Raw genomic sequence first — 21,981 nt, forward strand, 5'->3', positions numbered from 1 at the left:
CTGACTAATAATTATGGTAGTTTTCCCATGTAATATGGGATTCCTTCTTATATTCTTATAATGTAGTAATTATATTTAACGTTACAGATTCACAAGTGTGAACTAAATTGAGATACTTGTATCAATTAATCGAAGAATATTCGACGATACCGACGCCCTCGGTTTGATAGCACAATGCATCATGCGGTCTCATAGAAAGCTACGGGAAAAATTCGAAATCGAACATCCATATATTAATATGAATATATAAGACAGGAGGAAAGTCGTGTGATGCGTAACTACACGTTTCCATGCATTAAAAGTGCTTGCTTGTAGTAATAACAACGTGAAAACCGGTATGTTGGCACGCCTATCAGACAGCTGCAGTCCCCGCATGCATAAAACATTGCCGCGGCCTGTCATCCGAGAGAATTCAAGCGTTTTACCGATCGGAAACAATCGGCGGGGTTGAGAACCATCATAGGAAAAGGACAAATAGGGACACGGTCAATTTCCGGCCGCGTTTCGGCGTAAGGGGTGCGCGTTGCACCGTGGCCCGGCTCTAAACTCCAAAGGCCAGGCGGCCAGGATTCTTGGAGCTTTGCTGGGCGAACGGTCAGATTGCGGCTGGCCAAGGAAACCACCCTCTGATCTCACCCCGTTTTAGGATTACAGTTCCTTCCGACCACCTCCGGATCCAGCGATCTCTATCGTTCGCTTTGCCGTCTCCCTCGGATCCTCGTCAGGACCGGTTCCCTCCGTCATTCACGCCGGCGTGTCCGTGCTTTGTCATTTGCTTAGAGCCAATCCGCGCTGGAAATCCCTTCGGTGCACCTTCCATCCGGTAGATCGGTGATCGTGATTCGATCTGACTGCGCCGCCGAGAGCCGGCCAATGATCGGCCCGGCCGCAATCCAGGCGCTTATCGCCCTCCCTCTCTCTCTCTTCCTCGCTTCGCGTTCATGCTGACCACAGGTCAGAAGGGTTGCTTTCGCGATCGGCCACCGTAACTCGGGTTTTCGGACCGCCTGACTGTCCGGGCTCGAAATTAGTGTACTACACTTTCTCGTGGCCGTAATTTGTCGCTGGCCGAATTCTTTTGGACAATTTACCCATAGAACTCGATTGTTTCAAATTCCCTTCGGATATCCGTCTCCTCTGGCTTTGCATTCTTGCTTTCTCTTTCACCTTGAAGATTACGAAACATTGCAACTTTCGATGCAAAATTGTTTGTCTTTCTGCAATATTTCTATGTTCTCGATAAATGTATACATAACAGCTTGTATACCGATCAGCTTTTAAGTACTGTATGTTCTCGTCGCTAAATTCCTGGTACTGTAGCAAGCCTCATTCTGAAGATTTAGATGTTCAGTCTAAGTATGAATGTTAATCGTGTCTTTTAAATCGAAATAAAATGGAAACAGACAGAAAAATTGTCCAATTAACATAACTGTGAATAAAATAGGAGTCCAAAGCGCTGTACAAAAAGATTCCACGAAATCTTTAAGATTAACGTTCATCGTACTGATTACGCCTTCTATCCCATTAGACCGTATCCAATTTTATTGAAGTTCAATTTACGCAACTGCATTGAAATGACAATCGACTTTTATAAGTTGATAAAAAATTGTCACAACTTGCTAATCAAATTGAATGAATGTTTCGGAGATCGTTGGAACAAAATGGTTAATTTGATAAAGAGGCAATTATGTCGATACTCCGACCCAGTTAGATTTTTCTACCGCGTCTTATCAATTATCAGTGTCAACTTCCACGCGTGGACCGATCGGTTCGAAATAGTTCATCGAAACGGTTCTATCAGCCCATTCGATAACTATGTTCATTGGACGTGCCGCAGCGACCATTATCGTCGTATTCCCGTACGCGACCGCTGCCGAACGTTCGAAAGGAAGAATCTTTATCAGCCCGGCTTCCTTCGATGGTGTTTGTGTGCGCCTTTTCAAATAGAAGAGTAATAAATGACCTGTAACCTTTCCGGAGTTTCGAGAAACTATGTGACCGATTTATGGGTGGCGTAATTCGAACGCGTGACCTTGGACCAACGAAGTCTTTAAATTTCGCTGCAATTATGGGACGTGGCTCATAATTGGCGCATGGACTAATGCTACTGATTTTGCGAAACCTTTTTAGAAAAAATATTTGTGCAGTTTAGGATAAAGCGTCGACAATTTTTTTATTCGATTATAAGCAGTGAAATATGAAAGAAACATGAGAGTACGTAACAAAAATTATTTCAACTAAAAAAAGAATACATTTTATAATTTATTTTGGAAAGTTCACAAATGCGGACAACAAAATCGACAATATGAAAATTAGACGAAGTGGACGACGCATATGAGGAGATGTAGAACCTATGTGTAAAGCAATACGTTATGGTATCAGGTATGCGATTGTCACAGGATCTAATATCGTTCAATATCGCGAGAACTTACCCTTTGTCGATGACAGTAATTATCACAAGCATTTAATATCGTTGTTTAATAGAAATTACGAGAGTGAAATCTTCCGTAAAGAGTAGATGAGATGTGGTAGATATTGATTAAAGACTTGTCAGTGTTTCGTTATATAACGTTTTATGATCAGCATTTCAATAAATGTCTAATTTTATTGTGACGCTTTAAAAACGCAACGGTATCTTTTGCGATCTAATATAAAATATTAATTACTGATTTGTCATTGAAACGAACAAGTATTGACTATTTGAAAAATTAAAGATATGGAAATTTGAAGCTCTATAAATTAGTCGTCTAATCTACAGGTTTAACTAACAATTTGAAATCAAAGTTTGGACCGTAATCGCGTGGCCGAGAGAATCGATCATTAGCTAACGCTCGATCGAAGGAACCTGTGCCCCTTATCGGTTGTCAGAAATTCGGCGCCAATGGTCGTCTCGGCTGTTGCGGGAAGCTGGGGTTATCTGACCACGAAATAAATAAGTTCATACATTTCGGTTGATCGTCGGATGCCGTTCGATCTCGTGAAACAGCTTACTGTGCTCCTCGACGCCTGCACCAAGGATAGAGAGGTCCCATGCGGAACGCTTCTCTCAGACACTCCCGTTTCCTCATTAACAAATCATCGGCGCGCGTGACAACTCCTCTATACCCTGTGCACGCGCTGGTGGTCGAACACAGAAAGCAAACGTGATAATCATCCGCCACCTGCGAAGCATAATCTCGGTTCTAAAACCGATGTGTAATCGTGCGAAGAGAGTTGAAAAGTGAAATTTGTGATGCAAACATTCGATCAACTATTCCATAAAAATTGCAAGCTCTGAATTAATTTAATCCCGTACTAAAAATTTCACCACAACTTAGCTGCTATAATAAAAGTGTACACGCGCTGCTTAAAATAAATTGGAAATTTGCTTCGATCGATTTAAAAAAAATAAAAACATATAGAAGTTTTCCATAGCATAGCTGCTATAATGAAACTGTGAATATTGTGGTTCAAAATCAATCAAAAGTTAATTTGTACTAACTAAAAAGTGTAGAACATCTTCGCAAATGAAATGCAGCGACAAAAGTGAACGGTTTGGGTCCGAATAAATTGAACTTTTCAAGTTTCTTTCTGAAACTGTTGAAAAATCGAATGAGAAGAAGTTTCGAGACCGGGTAGAAATAGCGGAAAAACGGCGACGAAAGAGTAGTTAAATGCACGACGCCTCGAAGAGGGATTGCAAGGCAAGCGAGGCTCACAGGGTGGCTGAGAATAACTCGAGGGGGCGCAGCGATTCGAGATCTCAACCGGAGAATCGGGTAAGTTCTTGGATTTAATTACGGCAATTAGAGCCTAAAAGATTTCTCGTTCCGCCATCCGTTCTGTTCGCGTGCACCCCCCGTCGTTCTTCTTCTTCATCTTCTTCTTCTTCTCCCGCTTCTTCTTCTCGATCCTACCAGATCAATCGTATCAAACCCTCGAGCTATTCACCGCAGACACCCTTGGCTGTCGTTGATCGACAGGAAAACTTTAAGCTTACACCTTTCGCCGTGCTTCCCGATTCGTTGTTTAATCTGTTCCCCTAATTTCAAACGAAGAAACCATTGTATTATATAATTTATACTATATTATACCAATATTATACTATAACAATAAAACCCTTGTCTTCCAATATTAACTGGAGACGTAACTCTAGCCAAACAAAACTGATGTTACAAAAATAAACGTCCATAAACCTGAGACTTCCTAATAAAATACTGGATTAATACAAGTTATAAATCTCTCAATTTATTGCGCGGCGGACAATATATTTGTAACGTCAAGTTTGCCTGTCTACAGTTACGTCTTTACTGCTATTCAGGTTGAATCGAATGAGAGAAGACTCTAAAAATCGTTCTATCATCAAAGTCCCCTGTCATTAGACGGAAGTGGATGTTCAAGCAAAAATCAATGCCCATAAATTATTCGGCTAAGGTTACGCTAAAGAAGTCCACTTTGCGGACGATGAAATTCGATGGACGAATACATCGTTCCTTCAGAAATTCCCCTGTCAAATTTTCCATTACCGTTTCATTGCCTCGGTACACCTGCGAGTAGTATAAATTGGTAATAACCATAATTATTAATGGAAACACGTTATGGATATTGCCCAACAAGAAAACAGAAACCAAACAGCATCGATAACAATGGTTCCGATCGGAAGTAGAGTGAGACTGGTATTCCCAAGCGAGAGCAGGCTAAGAAGTTCGCAGGTGGTTGATGGACTTGATCGACCGTTTGAAATAAACATAAGCGTTCGTGCGATTGCCACGTCACCGTTCGTATCGCGAAAAATCTATATAGCATCGTTACGGCGACAGACGTCCGCGAAACTCGAGGCAGCTCTCCCTTGCCAGCCGGTTCGAATAAACATTTATAGGTCGTCGCCGGGGATCGATTGGCGTCTCGTATAATAAAAAAAAAAATAGTATCAAGGGGTGGGAAGGAACCTGCTCCTCCGCCCCTCTTCACAATCGAACGCTCCACCTTTCCGTTTAATGATCGGTCTCAATAAAAATTTCAGTCGGAATTCATTCCCCGCCCCTCGGCGCTCGACCGGAAGAAATTTCCATCGAGTGCAAGGTATTTAAAGACACGATTGCGAGCCGACGATAAAACCTCGAAGCGAGGACCTCGTCGATATCGACACTGACTCATCACGGTAATGCGGCCTCTCGTCGACTAATTCGGTTATGCGGATATCATTTCGCTCCGGTTGACAATCATTCCGCGGCAGCCGATTGCGGATCATCCTGCGACTCGTTGACTTTTCGAAAGTAATCCGCGAACTTCTACCTTTTCCGATGCAAAAATTCGAACTGCAAATTCCGGTACTAACCGTTAGGCTGTACAGTATGCTTTAGTTGTACAGTAAATTTCGCAATAATACGAGTACATACTTTTGCTTCATTTACGAGTCTAGAATTTGGAGAAATATATTTTACGATACGGACATGATGAAATTGAATTTTCATCCCGGATAATGTACAAAGATTAGAGGAATAAATGAAGAAGATTAATTTTTCTCTGCTACTTTTATCAACATATTCGGCTTCATTTATAATTCATTTGTAATTCTGCAACTTGCGATAAATAACACGACGAAATTGGATTTTCAGGAAATCATAGAATTTCGTCAATATATTTAAACAGTTGCATCTACATGCATTATATAATTGTTAATTTAAAGATGCATGATTCACTTAACGATTATTATATTCCTTAAATGTTTTTCGAGACGTTAAAATAACCAGTTTTCTAGACAATGTCGAAAAATATTTGTACAAAAGCTACAATTTGTTGGAATAAGAAGAAATAATGACAAAATAAGATGGAGATGGAGTCGTCAGAAAATTCTGTGAAGAAGTTGGGAACATTTGTTTATCATTCAAGCGGTATGCAGACATCAAACCATATAACCGTATGCACTTCACTCGAGTTATTTATACAGTAATGATCCACGAGGTAATAAACTCCGAGACGTTAGAGACGAAGTCACGGTATAAAGAATGAATGTGAAATAGCACGCGAAGTGTGCATTGTAATATCGCGAGCGAAATCAAGGATAAAGGGGTCAATAGGGGTTTTTGTAATAGCGATATTGATTTGCCAGGCGAGATAATGTGGACTTTCGATTAACAACGATACAACGTCGTTCCTCGAATTCTCGGAGCGGTCAGTTCGCTGGGCTGGCGATAATTTTCAATTCACTTTGCTAGAGGTAGAAGACAGCGGAGTAGAGAGAGAGAGAGAGAGAGAGAGAGAGAGGGGGGGGGAGGGGGGTGCATAGGGGAAGCGAAAATTTCGTGGCACTTGGGGCGAGCAAGAAGTTATTAAAGAAACGCAGAAACAATTATCGAATTGCCAAGTGTCCGGCGAGAACCGTTGTTTTTGCGGCGGGACGAAACCGTGGGAAGATAAAGGAAGGCGATTAGTGTCATTCGGAGAATGCGGCAAGAATTTTTTTGCCGGCTGCGGGGAATGCAGCGTCGTTTCGAGAACGTCTGTCGTTTGTCCTGGAGTAACAGTGATCCGGGGGACAAATGTGAAAACGGCCAGGACACGGCCGTTCGTGTACACGCCGCGTGAAATGACTGCAATTTGCCCGGCACTCTTTGTCCTCCTCCTTTACCCCCTCCATCACCGTCCAAAGTTACCAATAACGCGTCCTACCCAAACTTCCCACACGAATGCTCCTAGCTGGTCCATCAGCGTTCAAGAAAATTCGAAAGGACTTTCAGGGGAGGCAGACTTTAACGTTTTCTCATTTTTCGACAGTCGATTGGGTTAAATTGTAATCGTATCTGATTTTGCTAAGTGCTTCCACTTTTATCCTCTTCTAAATTATGTATATGCTTAATTGTAACACGATTTATGTTAAGTACCAATATTCCAATTGTTTCTATTTCGATTAATAGTATTTAAAAAGCTCATTCACGGTGAAAAATTTTAATATTCCTCGCTTTTCAATATTTCATTAGGTCAGATTCTGGTCAGGTCTCTCATCTTTACGCACTTCAGGATAACACGTCTTCTTAGCTTAACTTTTTCTACTTTCAATCTATTGTTCTATTTCTGACGCCAATAGGATTAGAGTTTGGTTTAAATAATGAATCGAATAAATTGTTTCTTCTGAAAAAATTGAGTAAGTCAGAGATTACATAACAATATCCTTGAAGAATTCGATCGTCCTTATAATATTTAACCAATACATTCTCGTCGTAAATACATAAAATCCACAGCCTAGTTATGTCTCCATCTGAACAAATTAAATATTCTGTACAATACTTATTACAAAAAATGTTGTCAAGTACAAATTACTTTGTAGGAAATTATGCATCCAAACTCTAATCTGTAGGATATACCTGTAAGGTGTAAGGGATGCAAATGAAGGACTGAAATAATTCGGGACCGTTAATACAGCGACGGCCCATTAATCCTCGCAGCGATTGACCAACGGGGAGCAAGCCCGACTTTTTTCGTTCGACATAAGTCTGAGCAAAGATATACCAGGGCCGATACACCTCGACGACGCCCATGGGTGCCACTGTGCTCCACCATTAGAATATCTCCGGCACACTCGAGCCATTCGTCTGTTTACCAGAGCCTGATAAACCCTCGTAAACCCATCCCCTCTCTGTCGGCAAGGAGGAAGGAGAGGGTTCTAGTGCGGCGCAAGACGAAATCTCGCGCAACTCCCGAAGTGGACAGGAAGAGGTGCTCGACGGGAAGGTAAGAATCATCGGAGTAGGGAGATTGCGAGCTCTCCTCTAAGAGCACCCTTCAATCGGCTACACCCCCGGGATCGAAGGTTAAACAAGTAATTCTTGCGAATTTTATTGGTCGGTTGCCCTCGGAAGAAGCCACCCCCGCGATCCACCTGCGCCTCGCGGTTCGCTAAGAGATGAAAGGAGAGGCGAAACGGCAATAAAGAGGGAGGAAAATCGCCGGGATATCGATACCTATTACGCTAATGAATTTAATCAGGCCGGATTGAAAACGCAACGGGCCTCGAGGACACCGGCGTCACTGTCGCCCCCGCGAGGGTGGTTTTTATCTTACGGACACGCCGGGGCCTGGAGATTAGATTTCTAAATTGGAAACGGTGTCTCGCCCTTCGCAGACGCGATCGAGTTTCCGCCCGGTGGCTCGCGCTTCCGAATCTCGGAATTAGCATATCCATCTCTCTCCTCTCTCTCTCTCTCTCTCTTTCTCTTTCTCTTTCTCTTTCTCTTTCACTCCTCGAACTGATCCCTCCGAGCGTAATTGAATTATTCGGAAATTCCCATAAAATCGCGGAAAAATTACCGCGCCCGAAATTTCCCCGAACGATATTGCCGGCGATTAATTTTCTGGAACGTTACGCGACGAACTTGGACGGATCTCTCCGCGTATCTCGATCGACCCTGGGGGTGATTCTTTAATTGGAGGGATCCTCGATTATCCGGGGCGGTTTCTTAGATTGCTATCTCCACCGCGGCGTCTTCGAATTCTCCTACGGATCGATGATCGAGAAACTTTGCCAAAAGTCGGAGGTAACGCTCCCGGAAATTCGGAAAATTAGATTTTGTCCGGCGAATATTGTATTTTGGCGAAGATCCTGGAGGCGTCTCCAATCGTCGTGTTTAATTATTTGTTGTGCACGAATTGCAAGCCGATAGAAGCTAACCGAAAGAAATAACCGAAAAGGTTCATTAGCCGAGAAACTGCTGCCAGCCGATACCATGAAAATTTTAGCGGATTTACATTTTTATGGACACGCTTGGCAGTCCGAAATAGAACCATGTTTCATAAGTAAAATCGATAGGACTGAATATGCTCGGAATGATATTCAACAGGGTAAAGTGTACGGCTCGGCGAGATAAGGATCGGCTGCCTTGAAACCTAACACTGCCTTCCCTTTATCGTAACGACAAATCAGAGCGATGATCGATACACGCTTGAAAAAGAAACTCAAGGGACAGAGGCGGCTTGGAAAATACCGAGGAATTTTCAATTCAAATTCCATCGGCAGAACTATTAACGATCCATCGATCGAGCGCCGACCGCGGACGCCGCCCGAGCATATTGTTTAGCAAGTTATTGCAATTTTCTGAATTACTAGATCAATTAAAATCGCGTCCGGGGAGTGGAGAAAGTCCGAAGCGAACCGAAAGTTGCCGGGACGCCCTCAAACAAGAGGAATGTTCTCGCGCGGCGAGGCGGGTAAATCAACCCCGAAAAACTAACCCTCATCCATGCTCGATTTTAACAAACATCTCGAAAAACTTCCCCGCCATCGCGGAAACTCCACGATAATCGAAGTCGGGACACTCGAAGGGGTGGCTCCAATCAGCGGCACACGAGATACGCGTTTCCACTAGCATCCATCCACTTAAAACTAACTGCACGCTGGGGAGCGCGGCTCACCAAACCCACTCGACGTCCCTATGATAATTTTAATTTTAATTTCGATCGGAACCCCACTCCCGCGACCCACCACGAAACCCTCCGAGAAGTTAAGGAGCCGATCTAAAAACGTAATCCCAGTACGCGCGAGAAATGCACCCCCTCAGGACAACCTGTACCTTCCTTAACCACCCCCCTCTCCCGCCCGTCTGTCATTCTCTTGGTACCAGCGTCTATTTGCTTAACTAGTTTCGCAAACCCTCTCCTGTCCTCTTCCGAATCGCGATACAAGCAATCGGCTCGCAGATACATTAGCGCCGGAGGACGAATTAATTTCGTTTGGCCTCCGAATTAAGAATCGCTGAGGAGGTGGGGCGGACGCAGTTTACTTTGATTACATTGCTTGATCCGAGTCGTGAATTATGACCCCGGTATCAGCCCTCGATAATTGAAATTGCACTCACGGGCGCCCTTCAAATTTCGCGATAGACGTGCTCTTTCTGCTATGTCAAAATGGGCTGAAATTTTTGGCGCGGAAAGGGAGGACTCTAATTTGATAACACTTTTGTAATGGTATGGGCTTTTCTAGAAGTATGATGAAACTAATGAAATGAAACTAAATGAAACTAATCCCTGTTGCTGTCATTTGATATGATTATTTATATATATTATTTGCTAATTTTTTTTTTTATAAACCTCGGACTATTCTTTGGACAGTAACAGATCAATTTATGTGGCATCAGAAATTAAATAGTACTTTAAGGTTACTCTTACTCATATAATGTTAGTTTTCTATAGCACTTCAAAATTTAAGTGGCCATAAAAAATGCATTTTTCTTCGTCAGAAAATATTTTTGAGTCTTCAATTATTTATTTCTTATCCTCCAGAAGCCGGAACATAGCGCATAGCTCAAAAGGTTCATTAGCTAACTAGCCGGGAGATTCATTAGCTAAAAAAGCCCTTGGCAGTCGATGCTGCGAATCTTTTTCCGATATGAGTATGCGATTTCAGGGGCGAAACACCTCGGGCCAACTCTTTCCAAGCCCACCCCCTCTCGCCGTAGCCGAGAACAGAAAAAAAAGAGAAGAAGAGCAACGGAAGAAACAGGCGACCCTCGTTTCGAAGCACTCCCACGATTTCATGGCACGCGATCCAACTATCGGTTGTACATTCCACCCTTCATCCCCTCCATCCTCGCCTCTGTTTTTCGATTAGACCACGGGGGGCGGAGGGGGAGTACCGCGGCCCATGAAAGCTGCTGTCTTAAATCATTGTTTAAGTGGCTGGTACCCATTTACCTTCTTGGATGTTTCGTCGGTGTCTTCCTCTGTTCTCGTAACCCCCCCCCCCCTATCCCCGTCGCGCCGTCTTGGTTTCGCAAAGTCCTCGGGACTTTCGTCTCGAAACGAGGAACACACCGTCGTGCGCCGGAATTATTGATTCCACAGTGAAAATAATGCCGTCCGCGAGAAAGTTGCTTGCATGCGATCGAATATTGGCCTCGGCTCGGGTTTCAGACACCGAAACGATTCGAACGGGGCGAATAGTCCGTGAGCCCCACCTTCCGTTCGTTAGCATTCATCTTCGCTACCATTTTGTCCACTCTTCGGTCGCCGAACGCTACCACGTCACAAATTCATTTCTCACCTTCAAAAAGAACCGTTCGAAGAACTGTTCGAAGAACCATTCTATTTGGAGAAGAGATATTACAATATTTTATTTGTATAAACTTTGACAAACAAACACCGCTAGAAGTATTCTTTTGACTATCTCACGAAGATCATCGCTAGATCCGTACAAACTATTGCGTAAGAATTTTTTTTTTTTTATATTTGGTCGTTAAAATCTGAAGAATGGATATCACAGTATTTTCCTTAATTGTACCAATTTTGACAAGCAACTTTTACAAAACGTACGCTTTTGGCGACGCATTTTATGGAAACTATCGCTCGATTCACCGTATCTCTTACTTATTAATATTTTTCATAAATTTTTAGACATATTTGAGATCAGATAGCAATGTACAGATAATGCCAGATAATTAGAATGAAATATTTTCAACCCTCAGCCGAAGCGTTGTTATTATTTTTTGTAGAAAGTATACATATTCATCGGGAGAAAATGTATTCAGATAATAAAGAAAGGCTTAAACAGTTCGAAAATTGTTATATCGCATTATTTCAGCCATCAGGATTTTCGTTGTCCATTTTATGAATTCGTAGAGACGTTCATCTACAGTTTAAATAATTTTGTACGACGTACGATCTTGATGATGCTATAGGAAAAGGTGATCAGTTTCGAAGAAAGTTTACAGCGCAGAAAACGGCGTCCAAATAGAACATTGGTCCGATTTTCCCACGGTCACTTAGCCAGCGAATCTCGGAGGGGAATGATTAAATCAGATCGATGTCCGATGAGCAAACGGGCCAAAGAAGGGAGGCAAAAAGAGCGCAAAACAATATAGCCATTGTAACCAATCCTCGAAGCTACCCGCATGGCGTTCCGCAGCCAGCCACTGGCGAACGCACACGAAGCCTTAATAACTTATGGATTGGATATGCGCGTTATTGAGCGACCCGTTAGAATCCGGGCATTATCGATGGAACACCCGCGTGTACAAACGCGCGCGTGCACGCTGCTACTGTCTCCGTCCTCCGTCTTACACCTACACAAGATAGCCGGAGATCGGTTATAGTCGTTGCTTATATCTAATAACACAGTGCTACTCAATTAAACTGCAATTAATAACCAATCAATATCGTTGCGTTTTTCGACGTATCGTTGCGACGTTTTCGACGAATTGTTTATTTAATAACTTGTTCAACTATTTATTCGCAATTATTTAGATGTAATTCCTTCTCCCATTGTTTCGCAAGGATTGCTTTTAAGAAATTAATGCTCGTTGTTTTATAAGAATGACTGGAATAAATTTGTTTAAACTTTTCGCCATTTTTATTATGACATACGTGCATATACAAATGGAGATAATTCAATTGTTTTCTATGAAAGGTTATCTATAACCTCAATAATCTGTAAAGACCAATCATTTCTAGCAATATGGTAGATTTAGTGTTAAAAATGCGACTACAATAATAATAACGATGCGCCTCGAGTATCATAAAGCGACGTTTCCGGCTACATTTTTTGTTTTTAAAATATCTACACTACCGTCGAATAATTCCAGTTCCCCGATAGTTGGTCAAATTTGCATAAACATCCGCAGCCAGTTAATATGCAACGAAGCGCAAGTCTATTCCGTGTTTCGGGAAGCATTTGTCACACAAACAGCTGCTGCCGGGAATTTATTATTCTCATATGAGAATTTTCAAGTGCAATTCCGTGTGTAATGGAAATTAATGTTCCAAACTGATATTTCATCCCGCGGATTTCAATTGGAAATAAAATGACGGGAACATAATTGTACATAGAACACTGGAGGGCCCCGCGAAGATTTATAAAATTATCCACAGACTTTTAAACGAAGCTTCACGGATCTTCGAGCGCGGTGAATGGAAGAACACGGACGATTGTTTCGAATTTGTCTAAAATCGTAACATTGTAATCCATTTCTGCAGATCGATCGACACAGCGAATCCAATTTACGTAACTGTACGTCCTCGGTTACGCAATTCGATATTAACTGCAATAATTCCCTTAATTCTCTGATCATCCTTCCGTTCATGAATGATTAGTCGCGGCAGTTCGACGGCCGGGTTAATTGAAAATTTTCTGCGTGGCTGATACTTCATTCGTGATTGAAAACCGACAGCTTCGGGTTTACTTTCCGGGGTTCATTCACTATGTAACGCCGGACATCTGAAACCGATTCTGACCTTCCAATTTCTGAATATTTCCATACTAATCTCGTTGCTTTTCAACGAATTAAACTTCTACTCCTACAATCGCTTTGTACGATCAAAAATAGAGCTGAATTTATTAATCCCACACAGTGATTCACAATGATTCGAAATTCTCTGTACTTAGCAATTTTCTAGCTGGCAAAGGAGATTTACCGTTATTGCGTGTCTATGATTACGTTTAATACTGTATATTGAGAACAGAAGATGAACGAGATTCGTATCTAGCATTGTATAATAGATTCCGTTCGAAATAGGAAAATTGTTCACAAAAATCGATAAATCCAGACTGGAAGTTAATTTATAAGCAAAGCAGAGTTGTTCCGCCATCAAAATACATTTCAAGAGACCTACAATTGGGGATTTCAAAAATTCACAGATATCTAGCTATAATTTGTGGACCGCGGCAAAAACGCGACGTCCGGCGTCATTTTAATTATTTATTCGCGGCAAATCCCCGCGGCTCGAACGAGTAAATAAATTAATAGCGGAATTAGTATCGGGACCGATAAGTAAATACCTCGATAAACAGAATGGTGAGGGAAGACAAGCTCGGGAATAATTGAAAATTTGCTAGCGACCCGACGAGTAGAGACGGTCGGGTATCGGTTAGATGGGGCCTGCAAAATCGATGCCGATGTATTGAAATTGGAAGTGGCTCGGGGGGATTAGAGTCAGTTGAACCGTCGTTAATCGATACCGAGTAACATCTATCGAGACGTGTCTCTTGATAATAAACCCTTAGCACGCCCGGACAACCGGTTAAATTGCATTAACGCGGCCGGCGACTATAGACCGATAGAATTTCAGGGCACAGGAAACGCTGATAAAGAATTCAAACGCTGTCATATCGCGGCGACGCTGTCAATAGACCGCGTCGTGTAATAATCAATAGCAATGTTTAACCGGATCTCGCCGCCCCTTCCACTCTTGCGAAGCTTTGCTTTCGTTTACCGAGAAAAATCCAGTCGCGCGCCGCGCTCGGACGAGATTTTATTCGGCTTTCCCTTTTGCATGCAACAAGTTATTAATCTGGCGAAGTTGACAACCGTTCATAAAATCCCCCGTTACAATTTTAGTCCGTGAATAAAACAGAGAAAAGTTAACTGAAACACCGTGGTATGGATCGTGCTCCCGTTCCAAGCCGATTGGAATTTATGACCGCGCGGATTTTTGACTTGTTTTTCACCATAGGAAAAGAGAGGAAGAGATGTAACGCGTTTACATAATACACCGCGGGAGATAATTCGGAGCCACATAATCGGAACGATCGCCGGCGAAAAATTCTCGTTTACGGGCCTGGAAACCGGCCGCCTAACTGCTTCATATAGCTCTGATTTATCTCCTCGCTGAATTTCGTTGCGTAAAAAAGCTGCGTTTTCTAAACGATTCGACTGGAATTTAGGAATCGATTTATTCATTATCGTGCATCGTGGATTGCACCGATGTTCGCCGCCGGTTTAATAATTTGCATACGAGTAGGCTAACGTGTTTTCGACAAGCGTATCGATAACCAAATTACTAATCGATCGTCGGTTCGTCCCGTCAAAGAGCTCCCACGCAAGCAACAAGAAACCCGATTAATTAAAGGTGTCGCGTCCCGACAAAGAGAGTCGAAGAGAGACCAACGACACTTAACCGGAACGGAACCCCGTAATGGCGGTGGCTTAATTCGCTCGATCGGCGTTACCGGCCATTTACGAGTGTATCGACAGCTGGCTGCACGTCGAGTGTTCCTCAATAATGAACGCTCGTCGAACGGACACGCCAGCCTAGGCGTGAAAAGCCCGTTCGAGCTTTTTTGCTTTGGGAATATCATTTAACCCATGACCATAGACGCCGAAATATTAATTTCGCACACAGACGTCGCTATATTAATTTCGCAATTAACATCTTGTTAATGTTTTCATTTTTTTTCGCAATGTAAAAAGTTTATATGCAGCAGTAAATAATTCATCACGTTTAAATACACGTAACCGTTTGCTTTGCATTCATTTATATTATATAAGGGAGATAAATATGTTTTGTTATTTATTTTCATTACAATTCCTAGTACAAGATCTTTCGATAATATATGATTTAAACGGAACATTAGGGAAATTTGTGTAGGTGGCTAATAATCTATGGACATGTTTTAGTTAGGGGAAATACAATTATTGCATTTCTGGAGTCACAATTATTTTGTTGAATACAATAATCCTGTACCACTGGAAATCGTTATTCCATTATCGGAACAGTATTTACGTTACGAAGTTTGTTTCCGTTTAAAGAATTACTAAAAGTTCGTTGTTTGAACAAAAGATTCGTTGGACAGTTACAGAATTTTAACGGGAGGATTTTGGAGTAGAACGATTCAGATTGATCGTTGAACAGGAAGACGGATCGCGAGGCATTTAGGTCGGTTCAACGTCGATCGGTTCAGCTCCGGGGGCGATGAAACTCCTCGAAGATCATCCGTGGCTCGTAAAACAGTACGGCCGCCACGTGAACACGGTTTTGTTTAGTTCTCCGCCGTATAAATGTCCCACCTACATCGCACGACACCGGGCCGCCTCTCTTGTTCCCCTCCGCTGGCAAACACACTCGCTCACGTGGCCACACACGCGCACGCGAGCGTGTCGTGTCGTTTCGTTTCGTTGAGTTCCGTTTCGTTTCGTTCGGAGCACGGCCTGCGTTTCTTTGCTCCCGTCTCGTCGCCTTACTTTATAACTCCGAGTATTGTAAATTCAAATGCTCGTATATACGTGCACACACGGACGCCCATGCAAGCGCGGTCCCGCGCGCGCGCGTGTAGAAGCGTGCGATCACGCGGCCCGCGCGTAATTTCTCCAATGCGATAAAAAAAAGTCCGACGACGCCCGACGAGCTTCTGTATTTATTATGAAATTTCTTTATGGGTTTACAAGCTTGTCAACGACGCACCGGAGCCGGTGGAACGTGCGCACGCGCGCACACACGTACACGAACGTATTAACTCGACGCCTGCTCCACCCTTCTTCCGCTTCATCCCCTTTCCCACTCTCTGCTCGGTTTCGTTTATGGAGCAGAGCGATGCTTCCTGGACGCGTAGGTTTTGGCTCTACTTTGTGGAGGATGCCACGGATTAGCGAGAGTTTGAGGCTGTTAAACGGCAAGTGGAAGATTCAAGTTTAAATTGTCGATTGATTCGTTGTAGTGACATTTTTGAAGTGATCTTTGATTTATTAGAACAGGGGGAATTGTCGGTATTCGTATCTGATTTATCTTATAGTTTCTTTAATAGGTACGCTTCACTGACATCCTATTAGATTACTATCTGTTGAATTTTCTAATCACTGAGTAAACTATCGTTCAATGCTTCTAATGTTTCGGAAAATATTCGACTTGGCTGCAATCTTTCTAGGATTCCGATGACTTCTATGACGACTTCAAAAATTATATCCGTCATTCTTTTCCATTCTATCTTCACGCCATAATCGTTTAATCATTGAACAATTTTTTAGAAGTTCACTTTTGTACATGTCTAACTATTTTCGACTCAGCTGCTAGCGATCCCTTTAATTTTTTGATGTATTAAAGATATTGACATCAGGAAACTAGCATACGTATAAAAGAATTTAATGGAAAAAATCGAATTCTTTGTTATATATATTATCAAAACAAATATTTGCAACTTCGAGGTTACATATATGTATATCGACACTTGTTTTCAAAAGAGATTTGACTTTGACTCTTTTGGATAAGGATGCATTTTTGTTAATGTGTCAGCCAATCCCCTCTTCTGTATAAAATGCTCCCTACGTATTCGGTTTCGCAGGTTTCTCTCGTTCTCGTCTCGATTCTCTCTCTCTCTCTCTCTCTCTCTCTCTCTCTCTCTCTCTTTCTAACGAGTGTAATAACCCCGGCACGCACGAATACGTAGACGCTCGAACGCGCGCGCACGTGGCCACGCTCGATTAACCGACAACGTTTACAGCTCTGGCCTGACGTGCTCACCTGCCCAGGGGGCATCTGAGATTTTTATGACGAGTCGCGTGTCACTTGGGGGTTGCAGGCGATAAAACCCTCCCGTTGGCGAGATTAACGTCCTTGCGGCCCGCGAGACCCTGTACCTGGAGGATGCGTTCGCCTCCTCTCGTTTTTATGATCGATACCCACACCTCTTTTAATGCCTGGCCCTTTATTTTTCGAGCCGAGCCGAACGACACCGAATAAACTCCGCTGGAGAATCGGCTCTGTGCGTCTTCGAGAAGAAAATATTTTTCTGAAACTAAAATTCAAATTGCTGGAGCCACTACTCGCTCGACTGATAGACCTTTCAAGCTCTCTACAGCTTCAAAAAACTATAGCTTATGTCCTCGATGTATCTTCCTATAGATTCGTACAGTTGGGAAAATTATCTTATTTATCTCCCTTGCTGCCCTTGTGTTTTATTGAAGGAGAAATTAAATGATTTTTAGTCAATCTAATGACACTAGTATTGCACTCATTCACAAATTTTATTATTTGCATTCCTTGAAGCTCTTGTGGTTTCTTGTAGAACAATTGAATTATTTCTAGATTCTACTAACCGAGAAAATTGTCTAATTAATTCAGCCCAGTGCACCGCCAGCTTATTTTCTTTAGCTAAAAATATTTATTAATAGAAAAATAAGCGTGCACGAGTAATGGTGCTGAATCGTGATTATCTTCTCCATTTACATCGTAAACACGAAGGTGAGCTGCTTCGCAGGAAAGAGCAGCCCCCAATGAAAATCGTCTTGGAATCGAATGATAACGAGCGGCCACTCGTTTCGAAGCCGGACGGACGTCAATTATATACCCCAGTGCGTGGATGGGAGGTGCAAGCCGGGAAAGAGACGGCACCCGTAATCGATGTGTGCACCTATGGGGGTGTGTGTACACTGAGGGGTGATTGATAGGCCGATACAAAGCATCGAGCGTGGCACATCGATATTTCGACGCTATGAAAATTTCATTAGCTCCGTCATATAATGATATAAAGGTGATGTACCGGGGCAGGGTCGCACGCGCGCGCGGGCGCGCGAGACCGCGAGCACGAGGGGGTGGGAATCCGGTCGACACTCGTCGAGCTGTCGATTAACTTCGTTCATTATTTGACAATTAATAGAGCGCCTACCAGCGGGACACCGTCGATACTCGCTTTCGGCGGGGTTTTAATAACCGACGATGCTGTTCGTGTCCCACTCCCTTATCGAGTCCCTCCCGAGCCACCCTCTAACACCCCCGTGACTTTTCGTTGCTTCCAGATCGACGTTATTGGAACCGTGATCGGTTTCTGGAATGGAATTTAGTTCCGGAAACGATGATTGACGGATTCGAGGGGAACGTGTCAAAAATTATACTTTCCGTGCGTGTTGGAAACGTTTCAAAATACTGGCCGCGTTAATATCGAAATGAGAAATTAATTGGAGAAAAACTTCAATACATCGCTATCGATTTAATCTTGAAAAATATTTGCCTTTCATCCAGTGGAGGGAAGCTTTTTTATTCGAAAAATGCATCAGGATTTATCAATAATGACTGATCCGTACTTAACCGTCGAATGCGATTGAACGAAGTGACTTTTGGTCTTCAAGAATATCATTAGCGAATAACAACGTACACATATTGAATTTAAACCAGTTAAAGGATTGAACACAACGTTCGCATTTGTATAAATCCGATAATTGTTTGCACATTCTGTATATAAAATTGAATAACTGCATCTCATCCGCTCTCTTTCTATTTCACCCTTTTACGTTTCCGCCCCCAAACGAACAGCCACAGTTCTCAATCGTGCCCGATCCCGGAACGATCGACTAACCACGTGTTTCCCGTTTCTGTTTCAGGTGAGTCGACGCGATTTCTCGCTGAATTACGAATTAATCGGGGTCCAAAGGTACGGTTTAGGGAGGCTGGGCAAGGGTGAGTGTAAGTTCCATAATTAATCCCACAATCACCGATCGCCGTGCTGGTAGCCACCTCCACAGGAGAGATCCCGAGGATTACGACAGAAGCGATGTAGAGAGAACAGTCCTGAGGAATCGTGGAGGGTAATAATAAGAAGAAGGGTGGCTAAAAAACGTCTCCGGAAGATTCAAAGCGAGAGATGGAAGCGGAAAGTAAAGCGGCTTTTGATCGTGAATTCGGTGCAAACGGAGGGATGACGGTGGTAGCGTTTCTCTCCTCCTTCGTTGGTCGTGCCGGGGCATGGAACGGGTTCGAGTGGTAATGCACTAATCAACCCCTTAGAAGGTGGATGTATTAGCGCTACAAAGACAGAACGCGGGGATTTCGGTTATAATCGAAGGCTGCTCCGAAGGCGGAGAGGTGGTGGACACGGACGAGTGCGAGAACAGGGAAGAAGGCTGAAAAGGGGGCGGTATGGGGGGGGGGGTCGGGGTTGGTTGGGGCGGTGGGTGGAAGGGTGTATGGGTGGCAAGCAGGCAGGCACCATTCGGGGTTGGAGGTAACTGCTGTAGGACGGCACCGCGATCGACGTCGTTGTAGCATACACGATGTAAATTTTGCCCGGGTGTGCGGGTGCACCCTATACGATAGGGTGGAATCAAATCGATAGCAGACTAAGATATACCTATCAGTCTAATTGTCAGTACAGAAAGACTGAGAGAGACAGCGGCCCCGTGGTATCGGAAGAACGGATGGCGGGCGAAGGGGTGGGCGAGTGAAAGGCGAACGCAGAAGGAGGACGAGCGAGCGCGGGGTAGACTGGAGGGTGATAGCAAGGGGTGGGATATGCCAGGCATATAGCTTAATCACCCTCCTACCGTTCTTCAACCTCCAGCCAACCCTCTCGAACGTTGGTACCTACACCAACCCTGCCTTCTCCACGTCCTAGAGTAGCCGGCCTTCCGTCGTCCAATAATCAATAATTATACTCAAATAAAGAGAGAAGGGGATGGATGAATCGCCCGGCAAAGGGTTAGAACGGAGCGAGAGTTAGGTATCGGCGTAAGATACCGAGCGAGATGAAACTAAAGCCACCTAGTACCACCTATACTGCATCCTCTCGGAGCCACCCTCCACCTCCTCCGCCTCCTCCTCCTCTTTCTCTTCGTCCACCCTCTCGCCCTTCCTCCCACGGGCTGTCTATTTCTCTCACTCACCCCACCTTCTTCCTTCCACCACCATCGCGACCACCTCCACCACTATCAATCCTTTAAACCACCCAGCCTCCCGATTTCTCATCCTGCTCTGTGTAGCCTAGGCACAATCGAAACCACCCCCTCCTCCACCTCATCCTCATCCTCATCCTCCGACCACCCCACAACGCCCACCCTCCGATGCAGGCTTCTGACTTGCCTATCGTGTTATGAACACCGCGGACCGTCCGCTCGGACCTGGACCTTTCCGCATTCTATCGACTAATCGATCCCGATCCGATTCTCTACGGAAACCTTCTCTCGTTGCGGAAAAACAACCTCCGCTGAAACAAAACTCCGCTGCAACATTAGAAACGGTTACTTTCATACCGGTTAACTCTTCGTACTGTCTGGACTATACAGACGTACCCGTAGAGTTGAAACTATACCGTGACAAGCATCCTCTCCAATTTGACTTGTTCTTTGGATAAGGATAGAACAGAAAACAGTAGTCAAGAAATTTACGGTATCATTCTGCAGAGTTGACCACGATAGCAAGCCCCTATCTTTTACCGGTAGTTGAACTTACAAGGTCATTCGCAAGTCTCGCTACAATAAATCCCACATTCCATAATTTAAAATACCATAGAAAATTGGACCACGATAGGAAGGAGTTGATCCAGAGCAGTTCGGTCCAATCTTTGCAACCCCCTGCCTATCTGGATCCAGTTGTTTAAATGAACAATCTTGTCACTGGAAATGGAGAGGATCCATGATGAGCAAAGGAGGAACAGCTCGTCGGAAAATCTGTCATGGTCTCCCAGTCGTTGCTCCCCAAGGATTCAGAAATTCCGGCTTGTCCCAGTTTTCCCCATGCTTGGCACTCGGCACCCGTGTTACACCGGACGTCCCAGTTAAACGCGGCGGCGCGGCGTTCAGCTGTACGCGGAACGTGGCTGCGTTCACTTTCACCGTCGAGCGAAAGTAAAGGCCCCATCCCCGCTTCTGAGGGGGACTTGCGAAAGGGGCAAACAACGAGGAGAGCCGACAACGTAGACCGTTGGACGGTGGTAGGGTGTTTGAAAGGAGGATACCGCGCGTCCGACGAACGAACAGGGGCAGAGGAGAGGAGGAACGGGGGCGGCTGGGGGTGGCTGAAGGGATTGTGGTGTGGCACCGAGACGAGAGGGAGGTTGGTGTCTGCTTCGCCACTTCGGAAACTCTTGTGAAGTAGCGGGAACTCCAAGGCTCGCACTCCTCGTAAGCGGGTCAGAAACTTCTTTCGATCCTCCACCCACCTTCTCGTCCTCCTTTCCCTCTTGGTCTCTTTCATCGTGGTTGCCTGAGGTTAGGGACCACGCGCTTCCACCCGGCTCGGCCCGGCTCGGCTCCTTCTCTTTCTTGGTCTTGTTATTCTTCTGCGATTTCCCGCCGTCCAGTACTCCTTTGCCTTTTCCGTTGCGTTTCTAAATATTTCAATCTTTTTTCCATCTCGATATTTTCTTGGACCGTTGTCTTCGATCGACGATATTTAATTAACGTTGTTCGACTCTGGTCTCTGGATTCCGAATTGGGAACCAGCTTAGTAACGAATGCAGACAGGATCCTGCTACTGGAGTTCATTCATATTTTCTTCTTTTTAACGAATACCGACATTGCGGATGAATAATAG

At 44.0% G+C, this 21,981-nt stretch overlaps 1 protein-coding gene across 5 annotated transcripts in view; it reads left to right on the plus strand.

Moving 5' to 3' along the window:
• cut (homeobox protein, cut) overlaps positions 1 to 21,981 on the plus strand; it is a 150,538-nt gene that overhangs the window by 94,732 nt on the left and 33,825 nt on the right. The window contains exon 1 of one of the 5 annotated variants that reach the window (XM_033473829.2): positions 3,371 to 3,758. The exons of the other annotated variants lie outside the window; for them this stretch is intronic. Coding sequence (XP_033329720.2) covers positions 3,654 to 3,758 — 105 coding nt within the window. The 5' untranslated portion in view covers positions 3,371 to 3,653. Of the gene's footprint in view, positions 1 to 3,370; positions 3,759 to 21,981 lie in introns of those variants that run through there. 5 annotated transcript variants of the gene reach the window in all.

The sequence above is a fragment of the Megalopta genalis genome, chromosome 6 (assembly GCF_051020955.1).
Source record: "Megalopta genalis isolate 19385.01 chromosome 6, iyMegGena1_principal, whole genome shotgun sequence".
NCBI classification, from domain to species: domain Eukaryota; kingdom Metazoa; phylum Arthropoda; class Insecta; order Hymenoptera; family Halictidae; genus Megalopta; species Megalopta genalis.